Genomic DNA, 15384 nt, shown 5'->3' with positions numbered 1-15384 from the left:
CCGCCTTTGCCACAGTATCCCACTTAGTCCTCATTCAGAAAATTAAGGAGGCAAGAATAAATGGAATTTCTCTCAAATGGCTAACTAATTTACTAGAGCTAAGAAGCTTTCGAGTTCAGGAGGAGTCCTCACTCTCCTCAACATATGCATTACATTTATGGAGTACCCCAGGGATCCTCCTTGAGCCGCACCCTTTTTAATGTTTATATACGTCCACTGGCAGAAATTGCACAAACGTATGGGTTTGCCCTTGTCTCATACAAAAACGACACCTAGATTATCGTTTCAGTCCGTACAGACATCAAAGAACACCTCACAGAAGCTGAATGCATGCCTCAAGCATGTTAAGAACTGGATATTGGATAGACATCTAAAACTGAATGGAGATAAAACAGAGGTGTTGGTTGCAGGAAACAATCCTTTCCTCTGGAATGAACTCAATTGGCCAAAGGAGTTAGGACTGCTTCCGCCCCCTGCTCCATCAGTGAAGTGTTTAGGATTCTAGAATGATGAAAGACTATCTATGGAAGTCCTGGCCACAAAATTGGCAGCTTATTGCTTTGGACTTCTTCGCACCTTAAGAAAGTTTTTAAGCTTACTCTCAATCCAGACACACAGAATAGTAGTCAATGCGCTGATTAATTTGCGCTTAGAATAAGGGAACTCTCTTTATCTGGGCAGTCCCAAACAGGTTACGAACCGCCTGCAGGTAATTCAGAACGCAGGAGCACGTACACTTTTTAAGATTCCTAAGCGCACGCCACCAGTCACTGTGCCTTCGCTGCACTTCATTGGCTGCCAAACAAGAAGAGAATACTGTTTAAGTCTCTCGGCTTAGTCCACCGAGCTTTATACAGAAAAGGACCCCTGCCCATTCAACGACTGATCACTCCCTAGGAGGCCAAACAAACTTTATGCTCCGAGAGTCAGAATCTTCTTCTTATTCCCAAGATCAAGAACGTAAGAGGTGCCGGAAGCTCCATTTCATTTTAAGCTCCTACGTTTTCGCATCAGTTTCCTTTTCATATTAGGAAGAAGAAATCAGAAATTACCTTAGTTATAGAAAACTTACCTATTCTAGGGACATATATTCACCATTACCCGCGCTGGGAGGTCCGTTCGGTAGCCAATGCGCTATATAAATCCCAGAAAATAGACATTTTTACTTGGCAAAATAAACCTTTTCCCAGGCCTAAACCTTCCATTTCAATATATATAGGTCACTCCATGGGTAGGCCCTAAACAGCCCATAGTGCAGGGTACAGTTTACTTAAAATGTTGAGCGTGTACTTTTAACTTTTACATGTTCTGGTAGTGAAAAACTCTCAAATTCATTTTTTGCTACTGCAAGGCCCACTTCTCTCATTCGGTTACCTTATTCAATGTAATAAGTGATAACTTTCAATAGGGAGAAAGAATGAATGTTGAGTTTGGTGTCTAAAGAATTATAATCTAAAGCCCTCTTTAATGGTAAAGTTGGATTTTAAGCCACAATTCTGAAAATGCTACTTTTAGAAAGTTGCTAAACTATATAGGGTTGGGCCCCTAATCAGTAAGGCTATGCCCTTCTAACATCAAACAACACCTCAAATGCCAGGTGTGATATCAATTCTTCATTTCATTCATAAACCATGATCACACATCTCAATTGTCATGACCATATTAATATGTATTCAAATTATTTTTTTAATAGAAATATTTTTATCAATTTAGAACAAACATTGTATCAAAATTTATAACCAATTTTTTTAAATACACGGGGACATTATTAATAATATATTTACAACAATGAACAAATCACATGACAATATAAAAAACAAATACCATAAGAACTCGAACAAGCTAATTTCTCCAAGATTTAAGTTTAGATACAAATTCAACTTTTACTCCACCTCCGTATCTACCAGAGTCTTCATTTACAGGAAACCCATTCTTGAGGGTCCGTAACCTACGCTCGTTTCATTACCACATTCCTCGTCTAATTCACATTAGTTTATCCAAACAGGCACCCTCTGCGAAGCAATTGTTTCAAACCACTTTGAAAGTTGTTTTCGTATCAAAACTTAAATCTTGTAGAAATTAGCTAATTCGTGTTCTGAGTCTTGAGGAGAACCCAAAAAGATATATAGACGGGATCGAAACACGTCAATTGTTGTTTGCATCACCAAACAAGTGCTGTACATATGAAGTACCACTATACTCAACACTAATTGTTTTGATTTCTGACAGTCTCCTATGAGCTCAGTCACTGCTTGGTTGCGTCCTTAAAGAAAGAAGGGATCATTGTACTGTAACATTAGTCTCAAGGGCATTTTGTGTTTCTAAATAAGGTTTCACTTTAACAGAAAAAAAATTGTAATATGTTATTTGTTTTGTTTATTGTATACGTAGTTTGTTCATTGTTGTAAACATTGTATTATTAATGTCCCTGTGTATTGAAAACATTTGGATATAAATTTTGATAAAATGTGTGTTCTAAATTGACAAAAATATTTCTATATAAAATTATTTTGAATAAATATTGATATGGTCATGACAATCGAGGTGTGTGATCATGGTGTATGAATGAAATGAAGAATTTATATCAGTACTGCCATTTTAGAAAGTTGCCATTTTTTTGTCCTAACCATTAGGTGCCTGTATCCTGGGATTACATGACTAGGTGTAGCTGACAGTTCAGTTCGCCTTTGTGCTTTTCAGCACTATCTTCCACTAAATCTTTAAAACTGGATATCTGCATGCCTACTGGTTTGATTTTTGTCATTTTGGTGACATAATTTATTAAAGTTTACTCTACTTTTCTAAATTGGTGTGGGATTTCTCTGGTGTGGTCACTGTATTATTGTTTGTGTGCTACATAAATACTTTACACAAAGCCTCTAATTTAGGGCTATCTGCTTTTGCCTCAAGATACCAGAGGGATAAGCACAGGATAATTTGAGGTTCGCCTGTGTTTCATACTGACAAGAACTGTGGTTGCTGCTTGAGTAGGGTTTTACCTCCCCAACCAATAACCCAATTTTCTAACATCATGAACACTGGAACACTCTAAAAATATGAAGCAAACCAACACAAATGCAGTAACTGTAAAAATGGTTACACGGAGGATACAATTTTCATAAACATGTAACGTTTGAAGTCACTAACCAATTGCAAACTGTGAGGAAGGCAATCTTCTGCCCAAAAGAGTGAAGAGTAAAACAGCAAGCATTTACAATGCAATAAGTCTCCCAACTGCGAGTTTTAGAGCTATTGGTATTGTAAATGGCAATGCCTTTTGAAAAATTAACAGGTATTGTAATGTATAATAGTAGTTTTCCACCAGTACCATAACTACCACTATTATTATTACTATCACCACAGAGTAGTAATAGTAATAATTGTAGTGGTGGTTATGGTACTTGTGGTGGTTGTAGCAGTGGTGGTATTGGTACTGGTGGTGGTGGTACTGGTGGTGTTAGTGGTGGTGGCACTGGTGGTCTACGTGGATTTTATTTAATTACTTATGCTACTGCTGGAATATTGTTTATAAAAAAACATACAAAAACTAACAAACATTATCATTTGCAACGCCAATAGCTCAAACTTTTAGTAATACCAGCCCTATTGCATTGCAAATGCTTGTTTTATGTTGCTGGCATGAGGTGCATCATCTACTTCCCAAAATACAATCTTAGATTTGTACACTCCTAACAGTCCTATGGTAGGATGCAGTTGTTAGCCAGTGTAAGGCTAATAGCTCACACAACTTTGCATTTTGATACCTGAAGTTTTAAATTACGATAAATGTAGTAGACCTCAGGCAGGAGACTTGAGTTACCAGTAACTGAGCAAAGAGCAATAACTTTAGAAACAGGTGCTTTATTTAATCCTTTTCTGTGGTGTGAAGGTTACGTAACTGTTTTATTGCGTTCTAATGGGCACAATGGGGCTTATTTAAAAGTCCCTTGCACCAACAGTGCTTCACTTTTTGTGTGGGAAAAAGTGACGCAGCAGCGGCGCAAAGGGGCTTGTAAACAAGCCCCAATGTCCTGTTTCTCTGGCTCTAAGGCAGCTTTGCCGACCTGGTTCTCTACCTCTAAAGCAGCTCTGCTGACCTGGTTCTCTGGCTCCAAAGCTGCTCTGCTGACATGGTTCTCTCCCTCTAAAGCAGCCAGGGCTGGACTGGCCGTAGCGGGCAACGGGCAATCCCCCGGTGCGCTGCACAGGTGGGGGCCGGGTTTGGGCCCCTGAGGGCCGTTTTTATAACAGGGCCGTTTTTGCAGCCCTGTAACAAAATCGGCCGAAAACCGGCCCTGGCAAAGGGCTCGGCGGCACCCCCAAACCCCAGGGGGGGGGGGAGGCGATGGGGGTGGGTGCGGCCGAGCACTTTGCCTGGGCCGGTTTTAGTTCCCAGTCCGGCCTTGAAAGCAGCTCTGCTAACCTGGTCTCTCTCCCTCTAAAGCAGCTCTGCTGACCTGGTTTCTCTGGCTCAACAGCAGCTCTGCTGACCTGGTTCTTTGGCTCTAGAGCAGCTCTGCTGACCTGATTCCTAGGCTCTAGAGCAGCTCTACTGACCTTGTGGTCTGAAAGAAGGTTGGGGTTTGTAATCAAATAATACTGTTACCCGGTAATTCTGGTGGGTATAAACAGATTGTGTTTTTGAAAGTTCTGAGGTGATCTTTGTGAGGAAGTAGAGGTAGGCAGAGCGCGTGCATATGTTTTAGAAGACCGCGTGCATATGTTTTGCCTTGCGTACGGAGGGAGGGAGCATAGCGCGTGCAGAGAAGAAGCAACCGAGCAGAGCACTTCGCGTGCATATCTTGTTTAAGCCATACGTCCACATCTGCTTGTTTTCAGCTAAGCTGTTAGTCAGACGTACGCATGCACACGTCCTGTTTTGAAAGCGAGCACATCTCTAGTCCCCCTTTGCCCACCAAACCAACGACTATAGTTCTCGCCAAGGCGAGGAGAGCATGTGCTGCGTCGCTAGGCGAGACCTAAACAGCAGTGGCAAACAGAAACGCAGTGCAACAGTAACACTGCAAGATTTGATAAAGTGTCTCAAGAGTGCCATAAAACACTTAATTCCCTGATTAAGGTTAGGTGCTTGCAGTCCCTTTAAATGAAGATTGTTCATGACCTGTGGTCATAGGCGGTTAGACTTAGGTGATTTTACACTAAAAGTGGTCCAAATTTGATGACTGAGCGCAACAGAACACAATTTAATCTACAGTGACAACGGTGTGTGGGCGCACAGGAAACAAAGGCCACAAACTAAGGTACTCGGGTGCTTATCTATCCAAATAACAAGTAGGCCAACTGGGGACAGAAGGTCTGCACTCAAATGATTGGTCCAAAAAGGGGGCAAAAACACAAAGGTGGCACAGGGAGGGAGGGGTCTGTTCAGTGGGCAGGGACACCGTTTAAAGTACAAACCAAAACTATTGCCAGTGAGCATATGTTTCTCTGATGTCTGATCATTATTGCAACACCTATTCACATAATGTTAGAAAACATCCCCACACATTAAAAAAGTAACCATAAAGGGATCACATCTGCCCTATGCCACTGGTCTTAATGTAGAAGGCGAGGAGGGCTAGTAGGCATCTGCTCCAGATGCAGAAATCTAAAACATACACCATTGCCACTAGCCAGGACCTCTGTCCGGATGACCACGAGGTTAGCAAAGGCTTCGACTAAACTTCAGCAAACCAATGGAGCTACACCCCCCCAACTCCGAAGTGAGGGCACACAGTGGGTGCCCCAAATAATTGCCAAATCTTGGCCAAAGGGAAAAGGGCACAGATTTTACATCCGCACTGTTTGTCGTGGACCTGCGTCCTTACAACTTGTCACCAAAATAAGCTGGCATGAACCGGAAGCTTGAAACAAAAGCGCCAAAAGTGATTCAGAAATACCAGTCCATATAAAGAACATAAAAGAAAGACGTGTGTGGTCATTGAAATAATGTACCTGAAATACTTAAAGCCATACATACCCGTTTAGTTGAAGGAATCCTGAGACAGTCTTCTTCTACATCAAATCCACAAGTAATTCCCACCTCAGTGATAAAATCTAGGTATTCCCTGTACTGCGTTTTCTTGCATTCTCTTCGGTTGTACTTTCCATGGAAATTAAAGAAGCAGCAAGGCAGTACCAAGTAACAGCAAGAATACGAAGACCTGTAACACAATTTAAATACAGGTTTGTGAAAATAGAAACATGCTGCGTTAGCTATTAAAGGGCTACTCACAAGCGTCTTAGCTGTAAGAATGCAGATGCTTAAATTAACATACATGACGAACCTTTTGTTATTCACAGTAGGAGTGTACTATTTAAACTCGCTCTATTATGCAAACTTTTGGAACTAATATTTTTCTGTTCTGTACAGAACAAGTGCACACAAGTACATAATTACTGCCCACAGTACAAGATCGTACAATTGTATGCAATATTTTGGAAAGAGCCTGAAAGGCAACTCATAGTACATTTCAACATATAACACAGAAATAAATAATTTCTACATTGTTATGTTATAATTATTTGTAGATCGCACAGTCACCTGGAGGGTATTCTGGGACAGAGCGGGTTGGGGGTGGGGTGTATAGGGGTAGCCTAGGCAGGGGAGCTATTCGGAAAGTGGAGGAGGCCCTGATGTGTCCAGTCCAAAGCCTTTCTTATTGCAGGGGCCCCTAGACCTTAACTCCTTAACCATGGCGCAAATTCTGCAGCGGTGCGGGAGTTCTATTGAGTGGGTGGGCCTTGTCGGCCAACAGACGTGCGCAGCACTAGCCAGGTAGCTCGCGACGGCTGTTGGTCAACGTGCGCACGGAAAGGGTTAAGATCAGTAATTTTTGTCCCTTTTCTCTAATTCACAAAAACACTAGAGAAAAAAAGATACAGTACAGGACCTTTCCAATTTGCATGACAGAAATTTCATGTACAGCTAATCGTCAAACAGATCTGTTTGCCTTTTGATTCAGTTTGCTAGGACGTGTGGACAGCTGTCCTTGTCCCGAGAATCAGAAGACTGTCTGACACGGACATGTCAGGCACCTCAATGTTTTTTTTAAAACACCTTCAATGCTACAGGGTATTTTTCTCCTGTGCTGCAAATCGATATTTACCCTTATTCATGACAAGGTCAGCTCGTCATAAGCACAGCTCCAGTGGTACTGCATGACGAGCTGGCCTTGTCATTAGCATGGAAGGGGTTAATAAAACCCTCACACACCAGCCTGGTTGGTGTCATGCTTCCTCATTGGGTCCCAGCTGAGTAGCAGAATGCTATCCAGCTGTGCTACGACACCTGTTTACAGTGGAGCAGGTTTGAGGTGTTAGTGAATGTGATGAAGTGGCAGTGAATATTAAAAATACCTCCAGATACTACCTGTTGAGTTTATTCTTGGTGAACCTGGGTATATTTAAAAACTGGAGAGTGGATAAAGGATAATATGTGTAGTCGTATATTTATCCAATGATGGTCAACATGTTTCAGCCCACTAAAAAAAATATACAGGGCTTTCGTCAGGACCTCTCAAATAACGTGATATAAAGTGAATGTGAGTGGCAAAAAATCACCACGTGTGAGGCATTTTAGTGTTCACGCTAAGGAACACTGTATTTGCAGAAAATAGAAGGACTGACCGTAATGTGGGTCCTTTCATAAGCTGATACCTGTAAAGGAAAGGACAGCGGACAAGACATAGATAAATAATTAACTTCATTATGTGCGTGGAAACAAATATACTGAGTTAGCCTAACGCAGTGTCAGACATATGTGTAGTCCCCATTTATACATAGATATATAGTAACCTTCATTATGTGCGTGGGAACAAGTTAGCACGCAGTGTCAGACATATGTGTAGTCACCATTTATACACAGATATATAGTAACCTTCATTATGTGCGTGGGAACAAGTACACTGAGTTAGCACGTAGTGTCAGACATACATGTAGTCACCATTTATACACATGTCATGCATCCATGTGTCATACTTCTATACAAAATGGTGGTCATGCCATTTTCTGCCGTGAAAATAATCAGGCGCAGTAATGCCTTATTTTTAGCATGGGTGTTCAATATGTACCAGTGGCAATGACAGCTCAAAAGAAGTGTCAGGCTATGTTATTATTATTATTATTATTATTATTAAAGGCTTTTGTGGCGCGCTCTATTACTAAAAAATAGTATCCTGGCGCGGTAAAGGCAGAGCAGAGGGGAGGCAGATGGGTAGCAGAAACAGAAGTGAACAGAAACCTATAAAATAATGTTAAAAAGATGGGTCTTCAGTCCTTTCTTAAAAGCGTTGATAGTAGACGCAGCTTTAATGTGAAGAGGGAGAGCATTCCAGGCTTTCGCGGCTCTGACTGCAATGGATTGGCCGCCTAGTCTGCAGTACTTAAATTTAGGCACGGACATTTGGCACAGATTGGCGGACCGAAGGGGGCAGTTAGGAACATAGAGGACAAATCTTTTTCTCAGGTAGACTGGGCCTATTTGATGGACAGCACGGTAGGAAAGGACAAAAATTTTAAACAAAATCCTGTGAGCAACTGGCAGCCAATGGAGGTCACGGAGTAAGGGACGAGCACTGGAGCACCTAGGTGTGTTAAACAAGAGTCTCGCAGCGGCGTTTTGTATGACCTGAAGGCGGTGGACCAGATAGGCTGGTAGTCCGCAGAACAGACCATTCGCATAGTCCAACCTGGAGAGTATCAGAGCGCGAATAACAGTCTCTTTTGCCTCTCTCGGGAGGAGGGAAAAAAACCTGCGTAAAGTTTTCAGAGTGGAGAAGCAGACCCCAGTAAGTTTTTTTACTTGCGCCGTGAACTTAAATATTTCATACTTAGCAGTGCTTAACAAGCTTGGCGTTTGATACAAATAGTTACATCATTCAGATTTTTGGCTCGCGTATCTGCTCCAGGGAGGACGGGGGAGGAGCCTTTACATCACCAACTCTGGCGACGGGGTGGGGGAGAAAAAAAAAAGTGACCTGGCTTGTCAAATGAGAGGAGCCCAATTTTCGTCCACACGTGGCTTTTGTCCTTTTGAGCTAAAAACTGCATTTACAAAATCGAAGATCAGAGCTCCAAACACCAGTGTTACCTTTCAGCATTAGTTTCTACTAACACAAAACATGCAAGATGTACACGCGCATGCATATAATATATGCATTAATAATCTACATACATCAATAAACATAAAAAAGAGGACACCTTATCAACAAATATGAAGTAGCTACCAACAGGGGAATCTCAGAGGAACCAATTGGTAAAAGAAAACCTACCAGGAGTTAAGTTTAAGTTCTCTATGGCAATATTTTTGAAGACACGGCCCCATTACGACCAAAGTGCTTTACAGTTGGGTCCCAATCTCAGAGGATTAAAAACAATGAAACATTGATATTACATTTTTGAACATCTTGGAAAGATCATCATGAGTTCTACAATGTCTTGGCCTATTAGCCTGCACGTCCCAGATTGTTCCCCAAATTCAATTGTCGGTTTATTTCAGATAGGGACGATCCACGTCACAAAACTATTCGTATATGTATTATATGTTCAAATAGCCTCTTTTATGAGTGTAAAACCAAGTCTAAAGTTCACAAAAATATATATACACAACACAAGTAAAAGTATTCAATCACGTAAATGTGTTTGCATTAATAAATCACCACACATTCACCGGGAGAGGTTGTTACAGGGAAATAATGCCCTGGAGGTTTGTGCACACTTTATTTATTTATTTTATTTTATTTAGAGAGTTTTATACAGCGCTACTGGACCCGAGGGTATCAGAGCGCTTTACAAGGTCAATATACATACAATAAATAGTTCACAGTAAGCACTAATCATGAGAATTGCAAAAAACATTACATTCACATGGAAAGGAGGTAGCTAAATAAGATGGCATAGCTGAGTGCAGATAATGGTGGAGCATAAGAGAGGGGAGGAGAGGCAAGGAATGAGAGGAGGAAGGAGGGTATAGAGAGTAAGGGAAATAGGGGATTAGGGACAGGAGGAGAGGAGGTTAGAGAGGTGGGAAAAGGGGTGGGTGAGGTGAAATCAGAGGGGCAGGAGTTGGGCATCATTAAAATAAGAGACCTTACGTGCCCCAGTATTTGTCGAGAAGAAGTGATTTGAGCCTTTTTTTGAAGAGAGGGTAGGAGGGGTTGCAGCGGAGATCTTTGGGGAGAGAGTTCCAAATCGTAGGGGCATTACCAGAGAATGCATGGGATTGGGCTTTTTTGTATTTGAGTTTGGGAGGGATTAGGACAAGGGAGTTTGTGCTCCTAAGGGACCTAGAGCACCCAGCTTTTTGTAGTTTGTCAGCCAGATAGGAGGGGGTGTTAAGGCGGAGGGCTTTGTACGTGATACATGCAATCTTATATGTGGATCTTCCTTCGATTGGGAGCCAGTTAAGGTTTTTAAGAACAGGAGAGATGTGGTCAAATTTTTTACAATCGGAGACAAGTCTGGCGGCGAGGTTGAGAAGACATTTAATAGGTGCCAGGTGGTTTTTCGGGGTGCCAGCGAGTGTTGCGTTACCATAATCAATTTTGGACAGGACAAGTGATTGGACAACGATTCTAAAGTCATCGGCAGGAATAAAAGGTTTACGTTTTTTTAGGTGATGCAGGGTGAAAAGGGCAATTTTGCTAGCATTTTTAATGTGTGGGATGAGATTAAGGTTTAGATCAATACTGATGCCTAGGGATTTGACAGAGTTCGAGGTGGAGAGGGGGAAGTTAAGAGCTGTGATATCGTTGATCTAGAGTTGAATAGGGAGAGAGTTGTTCTTGGGACTGAATGGGATGTTTTCTGTTTTTTTAGGGTTCAGTTTAAGATGATTGAGGTGGAACCAGGCTTGAACTTTATTCAATGTGTCGTTGAGGTGGAGGATGTCATTGTGGGATTTGATCTTGTAGTAAAGTTGGGTGTCATCGGCGTAGAGGTGATAGGATATTTTGGCTTGTTTGAGAATGAGGGTGAGTGGTTCCATGAATAGGTTGAATAGTGTTGGGGAGAGGATAGAGCCTTGAGGAACTCCAAGTGAGACCGGTTGGGGTTTGGAGAGGAATTGACTGAGCTTAATTTGTTGGGATCTGTTTTGAAGGAAAGAGGAGAACCATTCGAGTACGGTGCTCTAAAAACCAAATCAAATTTTAAGGGTGTTGAGGAGGGTAGAGTGGTGTACAGTATCGAAAGCTGCCGAAAGGTCCAGGAGGATTAGCAGAGAGGATTCACCTGTCAAGAGACAGGTGAATATCGCCAGTAATGTTGAGCATAGCCGTTTCAGTACTGCATCCTTTTCTGAAGCCTGATTGGAACATGTCAAAGAGATTGAAAGAGATGATATGGTTATCAAGTTGGGAAAGGACAAATTTTTCCAGGACTTTAGAGAGGAAGGGAAGGTTAGAGATAGGGCGTAGGTTGTTGAGGTCATTGGGGTCGGCGGAGGAGTTCTTGAGGATGAGGAAGATTTGACCTAATTGAAGAGAGGCCGGAACACAGCCCGTGGAGAGAGAGGAGTTGATGATCGTGGTCCAAAGCGGGGCAATGATGTGTTTGAATTCTTGGACCATGTGAGAGGGGAGAGGGTCTTTAGTGTGAGAGGATGGATTGAGTTTAGAGAGGATATTGACAATAGCTGTTTCGGATACATGGGAGAATTCGCTCCAGGAGGCATTGTTTTTAGTTTGGTGGTGTATGAGAGCGGAGCCTGGCAGGAGGGGTATAGAGAGTGGTTGGAGGATGTCTTGAGACGGGGGAGAAGAGAGCGAGCTGGTGCTATGCATGTTAGGGAGGAGGTGAAGTTTGAGGGGAGGTTGAGGTGAAAGGGGGGGGGGCGGCAAAGGAAAGTTCAATCGCGTTGACTGTTGGAGAAGAAGCTTGCTATTTCTTCACATCTTTCAATAGTGGCTAGTATTTTCGGAGGGCCAGAGGAGGTTTGTTTTTTAACAATGTTAAAGAGTTCTCTGGGGCGGTTTCTGGCATGATCTAGCTGCGTGCGAAGATAGGAAGCTTTTTCATTGAAGATGTGTTTTTGGCATTGTGCTCTAGCATTTCTCAGAAGCACCAAATTGTCAGTGGTGGGATGGTTCCTCCAGGTACGCTCTGAGTGCCTGAGAGCTCGTCTTTCCATGTTAAGGTCCGAGTTGAACCAGGATTTTGGTGGGATGTTTTTTTCTTGTTTGTATTTTATAGGGGCAATGTCATCAAGGGCATCACGAATCAAATTGTTGTAGTGTTCAGTAAGGTCGTTGGTGCTATGTGAGAGAGGGGGGAGAAGTAAGTGAGATTTAGATTCCAATTCGCTTGGAGGAATTGGGTATTTTTTTGGGGGTATTCACAAGCTTTTTCTCCATACTCTTCCCACCCATGTTGTGTTCAGGCGTCTACAGTCAAGGGAGAGCGTAAATCCCTTTCCAAGCTGCGAATAGGCAGGGAATATCTGTCAAATTGGTGGGGATCAGTGCTTAATTTGAGCCGTGGCTGCTGGTGGGGCACGCCGGAACTCATTTCTGGGAACTGCAACTCATTTTTCCTCATCGAACATTACCCAAGAGAAAGAGAAGGAAATACACATGAAGGAGAAAGAAGGAAAAAGAGAAAGACAGACAAAACGTCAAAAAATGAGAACAAATTGTAGCTGCAGGATAGAGTTAAAGGGGCAGGGGAGTCAATTGGGGAGGAAGGAGCTAGATTCCAGACTATGCAGCCTTGATATTCAGTGTGCTTACATGTAATAGCACTGGCCTCTGACTTCTGGGCAGAGCTTTGGGCACCAGCACTCATTCTTTTACAAATTAAGCACTGGTGGCGATGTACGGTAAGAAATTTCTCAGTGAGAAAAAAAACACCCAGGACACAAAAAAATGTTTGCAAGAGCATCTGTGCTTGCTTGAGGATTTTCGCATGTGATACATTATATATTATATATATATATATATATATATATATATATATATATATATATATATATATATATATCTTCTGTTGCTCTGTCTTTCTGTTGTTAATGGATAGACCAGTTTACCCTTTGCACTTATCCAGCCAAAGACTTTGATATCAAGTAAAAAGAAAGTAGTTATTACTTAAATTATTGGGTATTTCAGTTCGTTCTGAGCACCTTGCTCAACTTGCTAAGTCTCAAAGACCCAGCTATGATGCAGCTACGCATGAAGAGAGAGATCACCCAGTGGCATAAAGAACAAGATTTACAAGCCTGTTAACAGAAAGGGAGCACTCGGAAGGATACTGTTAGTAAGCTTTGGGCAAGGGAAGTTTGGAACTCAAGATAAACAGCATAAAACAAATAAAGTCAGCAAATGGAAAGCAAGAAAATGTGAGTTACGAATACACACCGCTAAAAGACAGGGTCCTAATAGATCCTATGACTACCAAAGCCACCTCCCTCATATATAAAATAATAATGAACAATACACTGGACCCACAGGTGGCTCTCCGAGAGGTATGGGAAGCTGATCTGGGTAAAATGGAGCAAGATGACTGGGCAGAGGCAATACAGAGCCCTAGGGAGGTAGCCATACGGGCGAGATTTCACCTTATACAGCTACGCATTCTTCATAGATCCTACACATCTAGGGCACTCTTACTCCGAATAAATGGTAGCGATGCCGATGTATGTAGATGGGCTGTGGGGGAAAGGGCACCTTTTTTCACATGCTATGGGCCTGCCCTTGTATTTAACTGTACTGGAAAGAGATAGTACAGATAATGGCTGAGGTAGTGGGAAAGAAGTCCCAATGGTAGCCAAGTGGCACATATTATGTGGGACAGGAGAAGACAGATGGCCCAAATATGTAAGACTCTGGCTTATGTCAGCAGACGGTGTGGCTTAAAGGAATATAGCAAGGGCGTGAGAAACGAATCAACCACCAATGGTCACTGAGTGGAGTGAAGATCTGGACTGGTGCTGTGCAGCAGAAAAAGTGGTGTTTCAGAGTAGGGGGTACCCTGGGAAATGGGATAAGATTTGGGGCTGCTGGGTGAAGCACAGAGGTCATTGGGGGTCGGCAAAGACTTCATGTAATCAATGAATAGGGTACTCCTGTTAGAGTAAGAAACTGAAGGTGTACTTACTGCGGCTAGTACTGACATTGTTAATGTCACACCGTAACATAAAATGTACTGAGTGTGAACGCTATCCCTGTACATGCATAGAGTCCGCATCTTGCTGTATTTTAACTTACTGTAATGCCAATCTTGTCTAATAAAAAACAGAATAAAAAAGAAAAAATGGGAGTTACAAACCACAAAGCCAATGGCATACAACTGGCAGAATGCATTCCTAGGTCAAATTTCGGAATGTACCCAAGATGTCTTTAGTAAACCAGACATATGTGTGGTCTGGTAGGCTGCGTCTTAAAAAGAGAGTTTGAAAAGGGCTGATTATCTTAGGGTGAAATTAAGAATGGAGGAGAAAATCAATGTGAATAGTCCTGGAGATGATTCTTGGAGCAAGGGGAAAGGGACGGAGTTTATGTTTATGAGGCTGAGGCACATTTGTCTTATTAAACCTCAGTGCGAAGTCTTTAGTTTAGTTCACTCCAGATCTCAGGGCAATACTGGCCAAGAAAGGATACTGTCATTATGACGAAGCCTAACCGAAGGAATACTCAACAATGGAGAAAAAAAATTTCAAGTAGTTACAATACAATTCGTTTTGAGGCTACAACAGCACAATGACACATTTTAGTTTTCCGAAAATACACCTTAAAATTATTAGAAATATGTCAAGCAGGCACCCAAAATAGGTAAGTTCTTTAAAAAAAGGTTAGGGCAAATATGAGTTTATAAAATTAGGTAATCCTAAAATGTTATGGTTGGGGGGATACGATCAGGGTAGAGGATGCGTGTGCTTGGGAAATATATTTTTGAGGTAAAGAAATTAGTTTCAGGGATTTTTGGTATTGTAGTCCCACTATTGCAATTTACATTTTGGTTACTGAGAATTCTTTACAGATGGCTCTACATAATGGTTTTTGTTATTAATCATATTTTTCATTGCAACAAGTTTTCTAAGAACTCTAGAGATAAGAGAAACGAGCTTCCTCATTCAAAACCTACAATCCTATTGTATCCTGCAAAGCAATAGAGTCAAATAAAACAGAATTTTCATCGGTGCCAGAGTAAGCAAGCATCAAAAAAGTTAGTTATTTGCTAATGAAAGTAGCTCTTCAATGTTTAGCAGGTTTGTGTGTGGTTTGATGAGTGAGTGGGTGAATATGAGAAGGTGTCAATGGTTAAATGGATGAGTGCATGGAAATTTCAAAGAGCAGTATGTGGATGGCTCATGGCCGAGTGGATGAATGGGTGAGTGCATGAGTTAATCAGTAGCTACAGACAAGACCACAAAATCTACAACTTGAGGCC

General features: G+C 41.9%; 1 protein-coding gene across 2 annotated transcripts in view; it reads right to left on the bottom strand.

Annotated features, from left to right (window-relative positions):
* Positions 1-15384, bottom strand: part of TRMT44 (tRNA methyltransferase 44 homolog) — a 275854-nt gene that overhangs the window by 31365 nt on the left and 229105 nt on the right. For both annotated transcript variants that reach the window (XM_078678533.1, XM_078678536.1), the window contains one exon: positions 5981-6164. In XM_078678533.1, the coding sequence (XP_078534659.1) occupies positions 5981-6164 (184 nt within the window). The remainder of the gene's footprint in view (positions 1-5980; positions 6165-15384) is intronic.

The sequence above is a fragment of the Lissotriton helveticus genome, chromosome 2_2 (assembly GCF_964261635.1).
Source record: "Lissotriton helveticus chromosome 2_2, aLisHel1.1, whole genome shotgun sequence".
Lineage (NCBI taxonomy): Eukaryota > Metazoa > Chordata > Amphibia > Caudata > Salamandridae > Lissotriton > Lissotriton helveticus.
Note: the sequence above shows the minus strand (reverse complement) of the source record. Positions and strands in the feature narration are given on the sequence as shown.